The 19,907-nt window shown below is 39.2% G+C and overlaps 1 protein-coding gene and 1 long non-coding RNA gene across 6 annotated transcripts in view; both read left to right on the forward strand.

Moving 5' to 3' along the window:
- The window catches only part of Umad1 (UMAP1-MVP12 associated (UMA) domain containing 1), a 194,613-nt gene that overhangs the window by 13,238 nt on the left and 161,468 nt on the right, over positions 1–19,907 (forward strand). For 2 of the 5 annotated variants that reach the window (XR_015685813.1, NM_001439906.1), the window contains 1 exon segment: positions 5,013–5,112. Coding sequence is in view for 3 of the 5 variants with exons in the window: in NM_001439906.1 (NP_001426835.1) it covers positions 5,031–5,112 (82 nt within the window). In the remaining 2 variants the exon portion in view is untranslated. 5 annotated transcript variants of the gene reach the window in all.
- Positions 5,660–8,219, forward strand: LOC147994744 (uncharacterized). The gene is made up of 2 exons (XR_015686371.1): positions 5,660–5,810; positions 7,260–8,219. It is a non-coding gene; the product is annotated as an uncharacterized LOC147994744 (long non-coding RNA).

The raw sequence follows: 19,907 nt of genomic DNA on the forward strand, positions 1-19,907 counted from the left end.
CTTTTAAACATTTCTTTCCTATTTTCTTACTCAACTTATCACTCTCTTTGTCCTCTAAGGCAGGAATTTCCAGGTTTTTTGTTTGTTTCTTTTGGTTTTTTGGCTCTTTTTTAATCTCTATTTTGTGAAGTAGAATAGCTGAGCTATTTTAGTACACCGCCCTCTTTCCCCCAAGATATTTCCTGTCTTATTCTAGTTATCACACTTTACTTCCCAACATTGCTTAAAAAATTAATCTTTTGTACAAGACTCTTCTAGAGTAAATGAATTTAATATTCAACAAATCTTGATATGCTGATCTACATATGTTGGTGTGGGCATTGACAAATGGAGCCTGCAGGATTAAAAACACACATACATATTCTGGTATTTTTGACTTTTCAGCCTTTTAAATAATTTTTCTTTATTCTTCTGCAGTCTTGATTTCTATGGCTTAGCCTCATAGTACTTTCAGGTGAGGTTAATTCCTTTGTTGTCCTGTACACACCCTTATTCTTATTGGCTCTTCTTACAAACCTCCTTCTCCTTCCCTTTGTATCGATGCCCTATCAATCAGATGTCCTAAAAAACAGTCTGCTAGGGCTTTTAGGATTTTTTGTGATCTTTTAGAAATGATTTACACCATTTAATGAATTCTTGTCTTAGATTAAAATTACAGAAAGCATAAAGCACAGCCCTACTCTTATTTTGTACTCTCAACAAGAATTAGTAAATGTTCACCTACATTTATATTTTATTTGCATAATCACTCATTTCATAATCTATCATATGGAAGAAGATGATTATATATTGTTTAGGGTTTAATTTGTTAGTAGTGTGAAATTCATTATTGAATTTCACTTCTGATTTATTTACATTAACTAGTGAAATTAAACAGACAATAAACTCGAAAAAAGTATTTATGTCTTAATCTATTTTGTATGGGTGATGTTACTTAAGAAGAAATCCTCAGAATAGTGTGAAAAATTAATTACATTACACACTCTATCATTCCCTGTGAGCTCTGTCTTGCCTGGCGTCTAGCTTACCTGCTGGATGTGGTTTGTGTGTATTCTTAAGTAAATACACTGCCCTTTATGTTTCGGTTGTGTTGAATGCATAAAGAAATGTTTTCACTATTTTACACAGAGATTATCTGTACCAAACACAAATTGGTTTACAACTTTGAGATGATTTTCCTAATAATTGTGAACTAAAATGTTTATTTAATACCTAAATATGCTAATAATGAATATTCATGTGATTTGTATGTTTCTTCTCCCAGTTTTCAGCTTGAGAATGTGAAGTCAGTCCTGGTGTAGCTCTGAGATCCTATGTCTGCCTAGTAGGAGGGTATATTTCTAACTTAGCCAGGAACCATATTGCAGTTAGCAAATAATAGGTTTTTAAGAATAAATTATGGTTTTTCTTCTATTTGCAGTGGTAAAATTTGCTTATTATAGACAACTTTTAAATGCTGAAAGTAGTGGAAAAGGGAAAGAGCCTGGAACATATTCAGGAGCTCACGTGGACGTCATCATTCCTGTCTATCAGACCCAGCACTCGGCAGCACTGATCCTTACAGGCTCGGCTCACTTTCCAGACGCTGCTCTAAGGTTAAAGTCTTGCTAGTGATTGTCTCAGAAGACTGGCAGGCTGAGGTGACAGTCCCCCCCAGCCCCCAAATATGAGTCTAGTGCGCTGCAGCAGTGCTGCGTCTCTGTCTTATGCACCTAACCAATAGTGCAAGTAGAAATACAGAGTACATCAAATCCTGGCCTTCGTTGCTGTGCAATTTATAGATATCTTGAAAACAGAGGAGCAAGGCCTGGGAAAGTAGGGTATTCATAAAAACGGATGTAGACTTAATCAAATGTGTTGACTAGTACTGAGGAGTGCTAGTGTTGTCAGAAGTTTAAGACCTTCTTATCTTTCAGGGTTTGTTGGTGTTTAGATGTGTGTGTGTGTGTGTGTGTGTGTGTGTGTGTGTGTGTGCACGCACGTGTGTGTTCATGCTGGAATGCATTATGAGAATGCATGAGTGCAGGTCAGGGCACAACTTTTGGGGACATCTTACACTTTGTTTGAAGTGTGTCTCTCTTGGTCTGCCATGTAGATGCTAATTCTAGGTTAGCCAGCATGGGAATTTTGCACTTCTGCTGTTTCCTGTCTCTGCCACCCATCTTGCCATGGGAGATCAGGATTATGCTGGGAGTTGCTCACCCTGCTTTGTCCAAAGGTGTCAGGGGCCTGAATTCAGGTCGTAAGGCTCATTGCACAGCAAGCGCTGTGACCCACTGAGCTGTCTCTACACCTATTTTTGAGATAGGGTTTCACTGTGTAGCCCTGGCTAGCCAGGAACTTGCAATATAGACTAGGCTGGTCATTACCTTACTATGTGATCTGTTTTACTCTGGATAGCCAAGGACTGGAATTACAGACATGAACCACCATACCTAGCTTTGATGTTCTGTTGATTAAAAAGCAGATTTCAGTAAGATTATGCTGAGTTTGGTGGTGAGTGCCGATCGTCCTACCTGTTTTAGAAGCTAAGGATGCAAGATGAGTGAGGGGAGCCTCCTCACCATTCAGAGAGCTTGCCTCCACCTCCCAAGTGCCAGGATTCTAGGCACGTGCCACCGTTTCCTTCTTTTTGTTTTGATTTTTGATCTTGTTTTTCACCATCCCTCAGAAGCCATGTATCATGGTATTCTCTGGAGGGGTACCAACCTATTTCCAGGCCTTTTTTTTTTTTTGACTCTATCATGGGATATACAGTTAAGCTCTCTATCTTTGAGGAGTTGGGGTGAGGGCCATCTTCCTGTATTAAAATACTGTCTTTTCCTCATGGGTGATGTTTTGTCCTTTCCAATTTTTATTCTTTTTAAATTTTTTTATTCATTTATTATATATAAGTACACTGTAGCTGTCTTCAGACACACCAGAAGAGGGCATCGGATCTCTTTACAGATGGTTGTGAGCCACCATGTGGTTGCTGGGAATTGAACTCAGGACCTCGAGAAGAGTAGTCGGGTGCTCTTAACCGCTGAGCCATCTCTCCAGCCCTTTTATTCTTTTTAAAAGGGAAATCTGCTAATTGTAGTGGCATACACTTTAAATCTCATCTCTGGGTTCTGGAGATTAGGAGCTAACAGGGCAGGAAGATAGATCTCTTGATTTCAAAACCAGCCTGGTCTACAAAGGTTCCAGGCCAGTCAGGGCTAAATTGTGAAATCCTGTTTTATTTTAAAAAGTAACTAAATGCAAACAACCACAGTATGGGGCTGCTCACTGGGGGCTCCCCCTGGAGAGCTCTGACCCGGGTTCAGGAGAGGGGGGAGAGAACTCAGGTAGGGAGGGGGAACAGCTTTGACTGCCTCCTTGCTAGTTCTTCTCCTTTCTGCGGCTGCCACTTTGGTTGCTTGGCAGGGCTGAGCCAGCAGGAGACTGACTAGACAGTGAGGGTGGAAGGGAGCTTCTGGGAGCAATTTCGGGAGAGCAGATCTCTTCCCCAAGCGGCGGTGTTACAGCTCTTAAGACAGAAACTCTCAGACGATGGAGTAATTCCTGCACACCTTTAATCCTTCTGAACAGGATTCTTAAATACAGTTTTTGGATGGGTCAGGGTCTGACAGCAGGTACTTCCTATTGGTTTGGCCTGAGAACTTGGGAAGACCTCATCTACATATTTGGAGGCGTGGTCCTGCTTCTATGATTGATCTGTCTTGAGTCTCTGTGACCTCTGGTCACATCCTCACCTGTGGAGGAGGGGCTTGGGGCATTGCCCTACAGGACTGGTCTGTCTCAAACCTCTCCACAGAGGTCTGTGTGGGGTTGCAGCTAGTGAGGCCTTGATCTCATAAGGGACTGGGAATGTGCCTGCCGTCCTTTTAGGGTCTCCAGGGATTCAACCTATCTCAACCAGGAATCACTGTAACTTTCACAGCCTGCCACCCTACACCCCAGAAAGAAAGAAAGAAAGAAAGAAAGAAAGAGAGAGAGAGAGAGAGAGAGAGAGAGAGAGAGAGAGAGAAAGGAAGGAAGGAGGGAAGAAAGGAAGGAAGAAAGGAAGGAGGGAAGAAAGGAAGGAGGGAAGAAAGGAAGGAAGAAAGGAAGGAGGGACGGAAGGTGGGAGGGAAAGAGAGGAAAAGGAGAAAGAATTACTAGCCGTTTTCTGTCAACAGCTAGAGTCCTTCACCATTTATTTCTTCTGGGCTTAGCGTTCTTCTGGGTCTCCAGCGCTGGTCATGAAAATCTGCCCAAGTCCCACAACACTTCTCAGCAGCACAGGGCTTTTCTTCAGGTTGAATGTTTGGGCTGGAATTTATGAACCCTGAAATCAGCTGTGCTTTCTACCCTTAGGACTCTTTGCCCTTCGTTCTTTTGCTCAGAGGGCCTGAGGCAGCATATAATGTGTCCTTCCACCCTGGTACCCTTCAGTTTTTATCCCAATTGTTTTCTAAGGTTTTCATTCTACAGGACTATGTAGAGGGGGGATCATCAACACCAACATGGGAGTTTGGGGTTGGTAGTAGTATGTAATGGGTACAGTACATGGCCTGAAGCAGGTAAGGGGGACAAAGGGTGTCTACAGTTCCTTCCTTGCTTTTCCTGGAAGTGGTTTTAGCTTTCTGAAGTTTCAGCTAGGTTATGGCAGAAAAGAAGCCTAGAGAAGTCTTTTTTTTTTTTCCTCCCCTCAAACTAATGTTTCTTCTGTGGTTTGTAAAATTCTCTAGATTCAGATGTTGTCAGTTGATTTCAGTCTCTCATAGAGTGTTTTCCTACGTATTTTTCTGAATCTTCAGAAATTGAAAGAGGTTGCAGACTTTCAGGGCACAGATTTAGACTGTAAGCAGATATACCTTGTTTTATACCTTCTATCCTTTACTATCTAGAGAAAGTTTGATGCTTTTCAGTCTGGCTGTAGAATTCCGCAGTCATCATTTTGCTACTGTATGACAGCTCTTTCCTGAGAAGAGCGGCAGGACTTTTGGTCCTGTCTGAGCTGACCTCATTCAGAATGTCTGTTTCAGATAGCATCGGCAGCGGCTATGTTTCACTTCTTCCGAAAGCCTGCAGAATCCAAAAAGCCCTCCGTGCCGGAACCGGAAGCCGATGGATTTGTCCTCTTAGGTGAGTTTTTAAGGAACAAAATCCGAACTCGATGAATTATTTTAAAAATTAGTTGGAAATGATACTTTTTTCTAAACTGTGTCTTCTAATTTCAGAGCAAGTTGAGACTTTTCTCTGACCCTAACCTTTTGCAACGTCAGGAGTTTGTGCCTGACAGTCAGCAAGGCTCTGTCGGCCCCAGCGAGAGTTTCTAGAAAGCTATAGGTTTTTGTTCCCTTTGCCCTTAATGACAAAACTTCAGGAAAACCTTTAGACCTCTTAGAAACTATTGTCTTCTAGAGTTTGGCAATATATTCTTCTCACAGGAGTTTATTCCAGCTAAGTCTGGTTTCCAACCACTGTTCTGTAATTCTATTTTAAAAATATCTATAAAGTTAGGAAATATATAAAGAACTTTGCTCAGTTTTTTGTCTGTGCACTCTTAGAAGTAGCATTATCCTTTCTCACCATGCACTCTCTTAAAGATCATGACAGTGGCACCCTGTAGCTGTGAGGTCACACGCACAGTAGAGCTGTTTCTGTACCTTTTGCTGTCTACCCCTTCAGTGCCAGCATGGAGTATCAGAGACAAGACCCCTCTGTGGGTGAAGTGGCTCTCCGCTTTGTACAATCCCTGTTGTCATATAGCCTTGACCAGATGCTTCGTTGTTCATCTACAGCTGCCCTAGTAGGTGTCTACTTCGCACCTGCCTTAGCAGGTAAAGTCCATCTGGGGTGGCCTGCCTTTCCTACTCTTAGGAAGACTGGCAGAAGCATCTTTGACTGAGACTCAGAAGTCTCATAGGTTTCCACATTTGCTATTTCATGAGGGAATTTCCAAGACTTTAATCACTCTAATATGCTCGGTACCAGCTGTTCTGCCTGCTCTATCCCCACTCTAATGGTATGTTTTCTCAAAAGCTGACATGCTGTGTTTTGACCAAGTTTTCCCAAGACCATCTTGGGCTGAGCGTGATTGATGTAGTCCCCAGGACCATATGTCTAGAAGTTTGACACTTATGAAGTGGAATCAATTCTGTCAAAATCCTAGAAAAACAATAAAATATGTAGCGTAGTTGATATGATCATACACTTTGTTCAAATGACCCAACAGCTATCAGCCTAGGCATCCATGTTTCTCAGGAGCTGCCTGATTAACTGCGTTTGGTTTTAAATGCAAAGTTTCCAGTTTCACCGATTTTATTGAGGGAAAACCAACAACAAAAATCTTTGTATGCCTGGTGTTCTGTGGGCTTTGTAAGCTTTCCTGCAGTTTGATGCTATCAGTCGGTGTGGTGTCTGGGCTCTCATTTCCTGCCTCATTTTCCTTTTCCTCTGTCATGTCATCTCACGCCTTCCTCAGAGGCACTGCACAGGTTTACAGTTAAGTAGAGACTCCAGGCAGAGCCATTGGTTTGACAGCCTACTAGACTTTCCAGCTTTAAGAAGTTATTTAAGAATCCCAGGTGTCACAAAACACGTTACCAGTACTGATCCAATGGGGTTAGTGTGGAACTGAGTAAATTAATGTACATAAATACTTAGAATATCTTATAAGTAATATGGTACTGTCACCATGTACAGAGCACTTAATTTTCCAGGTTCTTTGCCTTGCATGAAGCAAATTTGGAATTAACCTGGGTAAATGGGTGCCAGAGCCTATCTTTTTAGTCTCTGTACTTCTGCAGTTTTAAAATGCTACACTGTCAGCATTTCATTTTTTAAATTATTTGTTTATTGATATAAAAGAAGAGGCATATGAAGTTGTGACGAATTGTTGACAATATGGTGACTGTAGATAATGCTAATGTTCCAAAAATGTCAGAGAGCTGGAAGAACGGGTTTCAGTGTTTTCACCATGTCCTCAGTTTTAATCTAAGCTATTAGTGATAGTATAAGGGTCCAGGGGGGGTTGGGGATTTAGCTCAGTGGTAGAGCGCTTAAGGCCCTGGGTTCGGTCCCCAGCTCCGGAAAAAAAAAAAGAAAAGAAAAAAAAAGGGTCCAGGACTCATTGAAGAATGATACCCCAGACTCAAGTAGTATGCAAATGCAGAGTATCTCATTCAGCATGCTGGGGCTCTCATTCCAAGGTGGAGACCCTGAAGTGAGGGGTAAAAGCACATTAGGGGATTCTGGAGTAATCTTTCTTTATCTTGCTTCATCTCTAGGGAAGTTCCAAAACCCAGTGGGGGCTGGAAACTGTTGCTGAGGAAGTCTGGAAACTGCTGCTGACCCACTCTCCTTGCCTCAGGCCAGGGGGTGGGCAGCTTCTGATTGGCTGCCTGAAGCTTGGGTTTTTTTGTGTGTTTTTTTTTCTTCTAGTAACTAACTGACTTGCCTGAGCTTGCCTGGACTTTGCCTGTTCTTACGCATAGTCTTCTGAACTGCCAATTTGAAGCCTGTCAAAGAATCAGCCTAGCCTTCTCAATAGTTTAAGGGAAAATAAAGAAAAAACCCTGAAAACATTAAATTGTGTCCTTTACCTATTAAACATGAAAGTACTTTTTTTATATATAAAGGAGACTTTGGCATTGTATTACTGTTCATTAAGTTTGTCTCCTAATTTGACTACCTCACTGTTTACTGTCTGATATTTTAAATAACTAAAACTAACATGGGAGTTGAAGGCTCATAAGGAAGGATCCTAGTTCTTACTAAAGTGTAAGAGCTATTAAGAGGTTTGGCCTGGTAGAAAGTAGGAAGGTTATGGGGACCCTTGGGGCTTTCACCAGCTTTACACCCACTGCCTCAGGTCAAGATTAGGCCAAATACCAGCTCCCTGCCTCCGATCAAGGCTAGGCCAAGTTCCATTCTCCACCCACAGTGCTTGGGAGGAGCAGGGACATTCTTGATAATCCTAAGAATGTAATGACATAGTCACCTGACCCTCTGGTCCCAGATAGAGTTTGAATACTTGTCATATGCTTGCTAGCCAATAGATTCAAAGGTCAATGTGCTTAGCCAATAAGTTTAAACTGTAGCCTTGCTGATGCAACCTATACCCCTAAAAAATATAAAAATTGCTTGTTATAGCCATTTGAGGTTGCCTTCCAGTCACTTGCCACGAGGGGCTGATTGAAAGTCAACCCTAACACACCAGAAAATAAACCTCTTGCATTTGCATCAAACTCTGTTCTTATGTTTCATTTGGGGTGGGGGGGTCTCCCCGTAGTTAAGATTCATCTTGAGCCTTACAATATTATTAATGTTTTTGTAGTAAAACATCATTAGCATTCACAGACTTAATCAACCTCACTGATAAAAATCCTAACCATTATTAGGAATTTTCGTATTTAAAAAGTATAAAGACAAACTTTAAAATTTTTTTGTTGTGGTAAGCTACCTGTTTTGTCATGTCATTCTATAGCCATCTCTTTATGCAATATTTACTTTAGTCTCAGGGCATACCATATGAAAATATTTTGACAAGGTAAGTTCAGTGGTGTGTTTTTCATGATTTTATTAATGCAGTGCCATACTCACGTATTTTATATGTACTATTTACTTTTTTGTTGCTGTGAGAAAATACCACAGCCAAAAGCAAACTTCTAAGAGAAAGAGTTTATTTGGGCTCATATTTCCAGAGGACTAGTTGTCCATAACAGCAGGGAAGGTATGGTAGCCTGAGGCCAGATCAAGAAGCTGAGGGATCAGAAAAGAGAGCAAGGAGAAAGAACTGGAAGTCAGCTGAAACTGTGAACTCCAGTTCCCCATGACTCCCTCCAGCAAGGCTTCAGGTCCGAAACTTCCATAACTTCCCCAAGCAGTCCCACGTGCCGGGCACCCATGAACCTAGGGATACATTTCACCAAAATTATCTAATATATAGTCATATAGGATTTTTAAATTAGCATCTGAACCATGTACATTATAGGAACAAAAAATGGTTGGTTTTGTGTTCTTATCATCTGGCTTCTCAATGAGAAAGTATATGACTTAGAAACAATTTCCTGCTAATATGGGCTGTTCAGATTCAGTTAGATTATCTCCTTATTAGCCTCTATAGACAGTTTCTAAGAGGCCACAATCATTACACTGTTACATCTGAAAATGGCACCCTTCTCCTTTGTTTTTCCACCTGAGAACACCAGGTGTAAAACTAGCTTTAAGCTAGTAGTCCTGCTTAATGTTCACTTGAAATTTCAGGTCCAGGCACAGCCAACGCACTTTACTCGATAACAGGAAGATCTAGAGTAGTCATATACAACTAATTAGTTCATGTTCATTCTTTACAAAGATTCTAAAGCTTTTGGCCATTGTAGATGGCAGAACATGTAGAATACGCATAAAGTGAGGGGATGGGGTTAGTAGGAAAACATCCTTTCCCTTGTGTAACCAGTTTGTATTCAACAGAAGAAGGCAAGAGTTCATTCAGTAATGAAGTTGAAGTAATCCTCCAGGGTACTCAGTTTACACAAAAACAAATTGCAGTTTTCATTTGCATCACTGGGTGGCGATTTTTCACAGTCTTGTGCTACTGTTTAAAAGCTAGTGAGCTTGGCACTGTTTGTAATTACCAAGGCCTTCTTCTGTTATGACACATTTAATTGTACTTTTAACACATTATCTTTAAGTTGATTACAAATTTACTAGTGTAATGTGCAGCCTTGTAGTTATTTTAAATTAGGAAAGGTTTTGCCTAGATGTTGGCAGATAATTCCATCTACTACCAAGGCAAAGGCAATAGCTTATTATGTTAAAGCAAAAACAGAATATAAAATGAAAAGAAGCAGTGTAGATTATTGTTCTTGCCTCCACTAATATTGTTGACCAAATATTGAATATAATTTTAGAGGAGACAGAATGAAATTGGGCAAGCAAACTGTCAAAGAGACAAAAAGAATTGGATTACAATACAGCTGAAACCCATCCCATTCTTTGGTCCATGCAGGCACTTCTTAAAGTAGGGCACAAGAGCTCTCAGTCTCTTTTTAATTAAAGCTATTTTAGTAATTCATAGTAGCTTGGATTTCATCTTTAAGTATTGATATTGAAGTATGTATTTTAGTTTCCCCTTTTTGTGTAGCCTAAATATTAAATTAGATTTTATCGGTTGTCTTAAAGATTCTTTCCTATTATATTCCTTATTCTGGGAATTAAAGCATATACATATAATTCAGTAAGCCTATGTTATTTTTATTTAGGACTTTTAAAAGATATTTTTTGATCTCTATGGTTTTCTTTTTCTTTTTTCTTAAATGAAAACTTAGCTGTGTACAGTGAAAGCATACATCCACATAATGGGGGATAGTAAGTAACTTTAATTCTCTGTGGAGCCAAAGGCTTTAATTGTAACAGCAAAGCTAAATAGGTTTTCATTATGTGCTTCCTGTTTTAACTCCTGTTCTTACAAAACAAATGCACAGATTTTTAAAAAGTATTCATAGATTTAAAAAGTAATTTGTTCTTGTCCTTGTATAGTTATAACCAGACAAACTCAAATATATTTAATTTAACATAATGATCTCTCTATATTTTTACTCTTGACCTTTAAATTCCAAAGCAAATGCAGGAGGATTTTTGCATTTAACTTCATTAGGTAATGAAAGTTCTTATTTTCCCAGCCGTGTGTAATGGTTGGAATTTTCACATTATTTGTTACTTAATTCTGGTCTAGCTGATAATCCAACAGAGTTTTAGTCACTGGAGTTCAGGATGTTGAACCTATGTGGGGGTGTGCTGCCCTTCCTATATTGTGATATATAGAGCAAAAAGAAATTAATTATACAGGATATGGGAAAGATGCTAACTATACAGGAAGGAGAGCAAACTCTTGTATTTTAAACAATTGCAGGGAAGCTATTCATTCTTTCTGGGCCCAGGGAATTTGGTTGACTCAAAGGTAGTTTCGGACTCTCCGTCCCTCATCTATTTCTAATTCTTCCCATTAAGGCATCGCTTGGAGAATATGCTGATACTGGGAACCATCACTAAGTTCTCATCAAATGGGCTCTCTGTTTGAACTACTAGGAGTAGCCATTTCCCCCCTGTAGATGAGTTCAGAGGATATGCAGGGTTAAGGAATACTATAGCTCACTCTTTATAATTTAAAAACTGTGCACCATCAAATATATGTTAAGACAGTTTGAGAAACACCTCATAAATCACCAAGTTCTAGTTTCTCTTCTACTTCACTTGAACCGTAAACAACTAACAAAAAGCAAGTGAGACCACAAACATTTTGGCTAACCAAACTTCTAGGAAGGAGCAGAAAGCAGCATAATTCTCCTAAGTGACGTCCATCTATACATGTAATAAATTTGGAAACAGGCTTTTTTTTAAACAATTGGATCATTTGGCATTTTGTTAACTGGTTCCATAGTGCATATTCTCAGTGCTCTGTGACTTTTCTGTGTAGTTAAAGTTTACCTCTCTTGTCTTTAGGTGAGGTTTTTTTGACAGATATTTCGGAGTAATATCTGAAATTTATTTTTATTTTTGTCTAGAGCCACCAGGCACTAATATTTCTTGTATAGCTGTAGGGATGAGAGTTGGCTGGGTTTCTGTGACAGCGTGTTCTTAAAGATGCTTCTAGTAGGGAAATGGGAGTGCACATTATGAGTTTCCCCCACAAGTGTCTTACAGGATTTCTTACCTGAGACTAACTGAAAAATTGTGGTAAGTAGTTTCTACTTTAATTTTACTCTTGTCTTATCTGTGGAGGAAATAAAGCAGAGACTAAGGAAACGATCCAAGTATGAGTATCCTATCAAAGAAATTCAAGTAGGGTTTGAAGACCTAAATTTCTTTCTGATAATTTTCAGAACACAATTGGCTTTCTGTATCTACAGATTCCATATCTGTAGATTATTTAACCATCTGTCAAAAATATGAAGGAAAAAGTATGTCTGTACTAAACATGTACAGGAATTTCCCCCTTGTGATCATTCCTTAAAATATATTGGGTAACAGTTGTTTTTGTGTTAAATTTATTGGATTTTATTATAGTATAAATAGTGTAAAGATGATTTAAAGTACATGTGATGATATGCGTAGGCTACATGCAAATACCACATCATTTATCTATGAGAACTTGGACATCTGAGGAACCTGATGGCATCTGAGTTCTTTCTCTGACCCAGGTTTTGCTAGAAAGCTGCTGATATGTAGCCTTGACCTATGTTTAGTGAAATAGAATCTTAGAACTAAAGCCAGAGTATGACATCCTTTTAAACAACACGGAACGGGGCAGTATTTTAGGGATGGCAATGTTCGAGAGTTGCTGAAATCATTCTTTTCTAAGGTGGTGGTAGAACAAAGCATTCTTAAGTGATAAGGCAGGACAAGATAAGGTCTATTTAGGGCCCTTGAAAGGTTGCTGTCTTGCTAGACAGAGTATATCTGGGTCACTGTGGATAAACTGGTCAGGAAAGGTAGTTTGTGATGAGCTAAGTATCCCCTGTGCTGTAAGGAACTTTTAGTTCATTTTAAAGCATCCATGATTTAATCTCTTTTAATTTCAAATTTAGTAATAGCTTTTAAAAAAGAAGTTAACTTTTGTCAGTCTGTGTAGACCAATAACTATTCAAAATTTTACACAATATTATGCCTTGAACATATTTCTGTATTTAGTATGTGTGCACACTAGGGTGACACATATGCCAGTGAGACAACAGTCACACAACATGGGGGTACTTGGAGTTGAACATTTTCCTATCTTTCAGTTTTAATATGATACAAGGCAGAAAATACTAGTTGTATTTATTTTCCTTTCTTCCATTTCTTTTCTAGCCCTGTGGCCATTTTGCATTTAGGTGTGGGGTTATTCTGTTTGAAGATGCTAGGAGACCTTTTAAAAACCCAATTGGGCTGGCCATGATGACACATGGCTTTAATCATAGCACTGAAGAGGCAGAGGCAACTGGATCTCTATGAGTTCCTGAACAGCCAGAGCTACATAACAGAGATTCTTACTCAAGAAAACAAATAAATAACAAATAAATACCAAAAGTAAAAAGTGTAACTGGTATGCACTTTCCTTTCTTGCCCAGCCCCTCCATCTTGCTGGATTGTGGACATGGTAAGTTGGGAGACCTCTAACTGCTATCTTGGCCATGAAACCTAAGTGTATTGGGAAGATAACTATAGAGTATGCCCCGTGGAACTGTGTCCTTGAAGACTGCGGGCTGTCAGACAGTCCTTTAAGACTTCCCTTTGAGCATCCCTTATTGAAACATGAATAAGTTTCCATTCTGTGTAAATAACTATTTTGTTTTGTCCTTTTCAGATGAACTAAGCCCAAACTAATATAGGCACTCAGTTGGAAACCATAGTAATTTGAGATTTTCTTTAAGTTCTGTCATTTAATGCTTTATTATTTCAATCAAGCTGTCATTTCAGTCTTATTTTTTTTTTAATGTGGATAGTTTCGTGATTACCTCATTATCTTGTTGGGTAAAATGAAACTATGGGGAAGCCTCTGAACAAAAACTTTAATTTGTTTGCTAATTCTAATCAGTCTAGAGTTATCCTTAGCCATTTAGGCAAAACTGGAAAGAAAGTTTTAGTAGCTTTACCAGTGCTTGATATACCACAGACTCAGTGATTGATAATAAACAGAAATCTATTGACTCACTTACTGGAAGCTGGAAAATGGGAGATCAAGGGCTTGACATTTAATAAGGGGCTTCTTGCTGTGTCATCCTGGTGGAAAGGCGGAGAGAAGGCAGCAAATTAGCAAGAAGACACTGAACTTAGCCTTATTAAGGAACCTGGTCTCATAATGCACTGGTGGTGTGATAATGACATTAATCCATTCTTGCAGATACAGACCTCCTAGTAAATCTCTTCTTGAAAATTCTGTCTCATAATACTGTGACACTATTCCTTTTCAACATGAACTTGGGAGGCAACAAGTATTTACTGATCTTAGACCCGACTGGAGGTCCTTCCTGCTTATAATATGATCACTGTCCACTGAAAGTGGAAATGTTTATGTCTGCATTAAGCAGAGAAACATGACTAAAGAATTGAAAATTGCTGCCAGGCCCTGGGAATCAGTGGGAAAGAGTGTAGTAGGCAATGACAAAGCACTTTCCTAGAAGGTATATGGCTTGGGGCTGGAGAGATGGCTCAGCAATTAAGAGCACTGGCTGCTCTTCCAGAGATCCCGAGTTCAATTCCCAGCAAACTACTTGGTGGCTTGCAACCATCTATATGGGGATCTGGTGCCCTCTTCTGGCCTGCAGATGTATATGCAGCAGAGCACTCATTAAACAATATTTTAAAAAGAGAGGGAGAGGGGGAGAGGGAGAGAGGGATAGAGAGAGAGGGAGGGAGGGAGAGGGAAGGAAGGAAGGAAGGAAGGAAGGAAGGAAGGAAGGAAGGAAGGAAGGAAGGAAGGAAGGAAGGAAGGAAGAGAAAAAATTTGGCTTTTCCCCAGCACTGAGTCATAAACTGTTCTTTTCGTCTAGAATGGTTTACACTTTTATGGCATATACACATCACATTGTTAATGATGTGTTTACTATGCTAAGTCAATGATATACAGGAATCGTTGTAAAAATTTTTGGAATTCTAAGTCAAAGGGTTAAGCTCCAGACTTAGGAACTGACTTCATTTTATTTCTGAGCCTGCCATTTTCAGATGCATAATGATACAAGCTGAAAATATGCTTGGCAACCCCAAGGAAAATGGGAAGCCTTAAATGGTTTGGTGAAAGATGACTTGAAGAAATTGATAACGGTGACAATCAACCATTATCCCTGCTGTTAGTGCTGTCTCAGCAGTTATCATTGTCTAGGGAGCTGAGTGGAATGGTCTGGAAAGACCCCAAAACTAGATGTAATTTTATGGGAAGAGAGTTTATACTAGGAGCCTCAGACTCTCAAATGTCTGCTACGCTAAAAAAGGCCAAGAACCATATTCTAGATGCTAGTTTGCTCTATAAGCCATTTGGGCTGTGCATTTTGTTAGACAGATCTTTGTTCCCCTAACAGGTACGTGAGAACTCAGTTCTGAAAAGGAAAGGTTGTTTGGGCCCGCAGTTTTGGAACGATCGTGACGTCCATGCTAGGCTGGCATGTGGCTTGAGGAGTGTGATGAGGCAGCGTGTCACGGAAGGACCATGTTGGAAGAAAAACTCCTTCTAGCTGGAAAGTGAAAGAGGACTGTGGAGTCCAGGAGTCTAGTGTCCCTGCGAGGATGTGCCTGCAAGGACCAGGGATGCTTGTGAGCTGTGCGAGACGCTGTACCTTAGAGCCCTGAGATTCCTAAGCCTTTACTTTATGGGGCTGATGGAGACTTAGGAACCAGATCCTGCTTTTGTTTGTTTGCCTCTTTGTTTTTAAGTTAAAATCACAGCAGTTTTACATGAATTATACACATTACACATGAATAATTCTGAAAATATCACATAATGAAGTTTTAAAATATAATGAAAAGCATTTTATTTTAAAATATTAAGTATTTCATTATAAATTGAGGTATACATTTTAATATTTCTCTATTAAAAAGTAAAAATAAAACCACATATATAATTGATAGGTATTCAAAGTAAATGAAAGCATATATACATATAGCCTTGCTAAGAGACGTCTGGTAAATATAGAATAGAACTACCTAATTAGGAAAAAATGTCAAAATTACATTTGAACCAGTTACAGTGGAAATGCTCTCCATTGTGAGATGTCTTTCTCGCCTATAGGGTTCTTTTCATTGCTAAAGCTGGGTTAAATATATCACCATAGAAATTTAATTATGGTTTATACCTGTTATAAAAATATGCTAATGTATCCAAATACATTTTAATATTCTCAGCTCCACTCTACTTAAATGCTTTCCATGCCTTAAAGGTACGCAATTTCTCTCAACTCCTTTTAGGTCTCCAAGGTTACAGGACCTTGAAGCATGTAGAGTTCAGTGTGGTACAAAACGGCATTTCTCAAGTAATGGTCTGTATGTACCTTCCTGAAATCAGGGAGAGGCATAGCACTGCCAAACTGAGTAAAGGTGATCTTTTCACAATTTTAGGACAAACAAGGGTTCGCATTTCAGGCTTTTCATTTTAAAATTTTCCTGTAGCTTTTGAGAAATGCAGCATTTGGCAGGCCACTCTTAGGCAGACACAGTGTATGGACACGGCTCAAAAGGAAGCCACTCACCACCACCCAGCATCGACGTATGGAGATGTTCTCCTATTCAGGCATTTGCTTATAGTCTTGATTTTATACACTGTTTTATAACCTACACATGAAATAAATTGAACGTTGATTGAAATTTAAAACTAGAACCATCAATTACATAATTTTGTTTAATGTGATAATTAATATTATAGTGTAAGAGAATTTCATAATGTTCTGCACATTTGTGAATATCTGACAGCATTCACTCTGTGTAGAGATTGCATTGGAGAGGCAGAGATGGGCCTTCTGCTGTTTCTTTTCTTTCCCATTTTACATATTTCAGGTCTTCCTCCTGGGTGAGATGCTTCCCCTGATAAATAAGGGTGAAATTGGGCTTTTATTTCTTTTTTTAAAATTTTTCTTTTACTGGATACTTTTTATTTACATTTCAAATGTTTCCCAGACATAAGGCCCCATCTCATTCCTCTCCCCTTCTGCTATACGGGTATTTCCTTCCCCATCCATCCCTCTTTCCACCTCCCCAGCATTCCCCTACACTGGGGGTCCAACCTTGGCAGGAACAAGGGCTTCTCCTTCTATCGGTGCCCAACAAGGCCATTCTCTGTTACATATGTAGCTGGAGCCATGGGTCAGTCCATGTATAGTGGATTATGTCGATGGATTTCCATATATTGAACCATCCCTGCATCCCTGGGATGAAGCCTACTTGATCATGATGAATGATCATTTTGATGTGTTCTTGGATTCAGTTTACGAGACTTTTATTGAGTTGTTTGTTTTACATCAATATTCATAAGGGAAATTGGTCTGAAGTTCTCTTTGTTGAGTCTTTGTGTGGTTTAGGTATAAGTGTATTTTGTGACTTCATAGAAGGAATTCGGTAGTGCTCCATCTGTTTCCATAGTTTGGACAGTATTGGTATGAGGTCTTCTATGAAGGTCTGATAGAATTCTGCACTGAACCCATCTGGTCCTGGGCTCTTTTTGGTTGGGAGACTTTTAATAACTGTTTCTGTTTCTTTAGGAGTTATGTGGTTGTTTAGATGGTTTAATCTGTTTCTGATTTAAATTTGGTACCTGGTATTTGTCTAGAAAACTGTCTATTCCCTGCAGATTTTCCAGTTTTGTTGAATAAAGACTTTTGTAGTAGGATGTGATAATTTTCTGAATTTCCTCAGATTTCTTGTTATGTCTCCATTTCTGATTTTGTTAATTTCGATTCACTGTCTGTGTCCTATGGTTAGTCTGGCTAAGGGTTTAATCTATCTTGTTGATTTTCTCAAAGAACCAGCTCCTGGTTTTGTTGGTTCTTTGTATGGTCCTTTTTGTTTCTATTTGGTTGATTTCAGCCCTGAGTTTGGTTGTTTCCTGCCTTCTACTCCTTTTGGGTGTTATTTGTTTGTTTTTTGTTCTAGAGCTTTTAGGTGTGCTGTCAAGCTGGTGACATATGCTCTCTCCTGTTTCTTTCTGCAGGCACTCAGCACTATGAGTTTTCCTCTTAGCACAGCTTTCATTGTGTCCCGTAAGTTTGGGTATGTTGTGCCTTCATTTTCATTAAATTCTAAAAAGTCTTTAATTTCTTTCTTTATTTCTTCCTTGACCAGGTTATCATTGAGTAGAGCATTGTTCAACTTCCATGTATATGTGGGCTTTCTGTTGTTTCTGTTATGGAAGACCAGCCTTAGTCCGTGGTGATCTCATAGGCTGCATGGGATTATTTCTATCTTCCTGTATCTTTTGAGGGCTGTTTTGTGACTAATGGTCAATTTTGGAGAAGGTACCATGAGATGCTGAGAAGAAGGTATATCCTTTTGTTTTAGGATGAAATTTTCTATAAATATCTCGTAAGTCCATTTGGTTCATAAATTCTATTAGTTTCTCTATGTCTCTTTAATTTCTTTTCCATAATCTGTCCATTGATGAGAATGGGGTGTTGAAATCTCGTACTATTATTGTGTGAGGTGCAATATGTGCTTTGAGCTTTAGTAAGGTTTCTTTTATGAATGTAGGTGCCCTTGTATTTGGAACATAGATATTTAGGATTGAGAGTTCATCTTGGTGGATTTTTCCTTTGATGAATATGAAGTGTCCTTCCTTATCTTTTTTGATAACTTTTGTTTGAAAGTCAATTTTATTCGATATTAAAATGGCTATTCCAGTTTGTTTCTTTGGGCCATTTGCTTGGAAAGTTGTTTTCCAGTCTTTTACTCTGATGCAGTGTCTGTCTTTGTCTCTGAGGTGTGTTTCCTGTATGTAGTAAAATTCTGGGTCTTCTTTAAGTACCCAGTCTGTTAGTCTATGTCTTCTTATTGAGGAATTGAATCCATTTATGTTAAGAGATATTAAGGAATAGTGGTTGTTGCTTCCTGTTATTTTTGTTAGTAGAGGTGGAATTATGTTTGTGTGTCTTTCTTCTTTCGGTATTGTTGAAAGAAATTACTTTCTTGCTTTTTCTAGGGAATAGTTTTTCTCCTTGTGTTGGAGTTTTCCATCTATTATCCTTTGTAGAGCTGGATTTGTAGAAAGATTTTTGTAAAATTGGTTTTGTCATGGAATATCGTGGTTTCTCCATCTATGTTAATTGAGAGTTTTGCTGGATATTGTAGCCTATTTTGGCATTTGTGTTCTCACAGGGTCTGTATGACATCTACCCAGGATCTTCTGGCTTTCATAGTCTCTGGTGAAAAGTCTGGTGTGATTCTGACAGATCTGCCTTTATATGTCACTTGACCTTTTTCCATTACTGCTTTAATATTCTTTCTTTGTTTTTTGTATTTGGTGATTTGACTATTATATGATGGGAGGAATTTCTTTTCTGGACCAATCTATTTGGAGTTCTGTATGCTTCTTTTATGTTTATGGGCATCTCTTTCTTTATGTTAGGGCAGTTTTGTTCTATAATTTTGGTGAAGATATTTACTGGCCCTTTAAGTTGGGAATCTTCACTCTCTTCTATACATACTATTTTTAGGTTTGATCTTCTCATTGTGTCCTGGATTTCCTGACCATTTGGGGCTTTTTACGTTTTACATATCTTTGATGGTTGTGTTGATGTTTTGTGTGGTATCTTCTGCCCCTGAGATTCTCTCTTCTCTCTTGTATTCTGTTGGTGATGCTTGCATCTATGACTCCTGATCTCTTCCCTAGGTTTTCTATCTCCCTTTGTGCTTTCTTTATTGTTTCTATTTCCATTTTTAAATCCTGAACAGTTTTGTTCAATTCCTTCACCTGTTTGGTTATGTTTTCCTGTAATTCTTTAAGGGGTTTTTGTGTTTCCTCTTTAAGGGCTTCTACTTGTTTACTTGTGTTGTCCTGTATTTCCTTAAGGGCGTTGTTTATGTCCAGCTTAAAGTCCTCCATCATCATCATAAAATGTAATTTTAAATCTAAATCTTGTTTTTCCAGTGTGCTTGGATATCCAGTATCCACTTCAGTTGGAGAATTGGGCCCCTGATGATGCCAAGTACTCTTGGTTTCTGTTGCTTAGAAACCAAGCCATCAAGTTGTTTCTGGTGTTAGCTTGTCTGGCTGTCTCTGATAGTGGCTTGCCCCTCCTATAGGCCTGTGTGTCAGCACTCCTGTAGACCTGTTTTCTTTCAGCTGGATCTGGGAACAGAGAGCTCTGCTCTCAGGTGTGTAGGCGCTCCTGGTGACTAGCTTTCAGCTCTTGGCTCTGGCAGAAACCCAAAGGGTCCTGCCCCTGACTGCTCCTAGGTCCCTGTGCCCAGGGGGC

Source organism: Rattus norvegicus, chromosome 4 (assembly GCF_021556685.1).
Source record: "Rattus norvegicus strain SHRSP/BbbUtx chromosome 4, alternate assembly SHRSP_T2T, whole genome shotgun sequence".
NCBI classification, from domain to species: domain Eukaryota; kingdom Metazoa; phylum Chordata; class Mammalia; order Rodentia; family Muridae; genus Rattus; species Rattus norvegicus.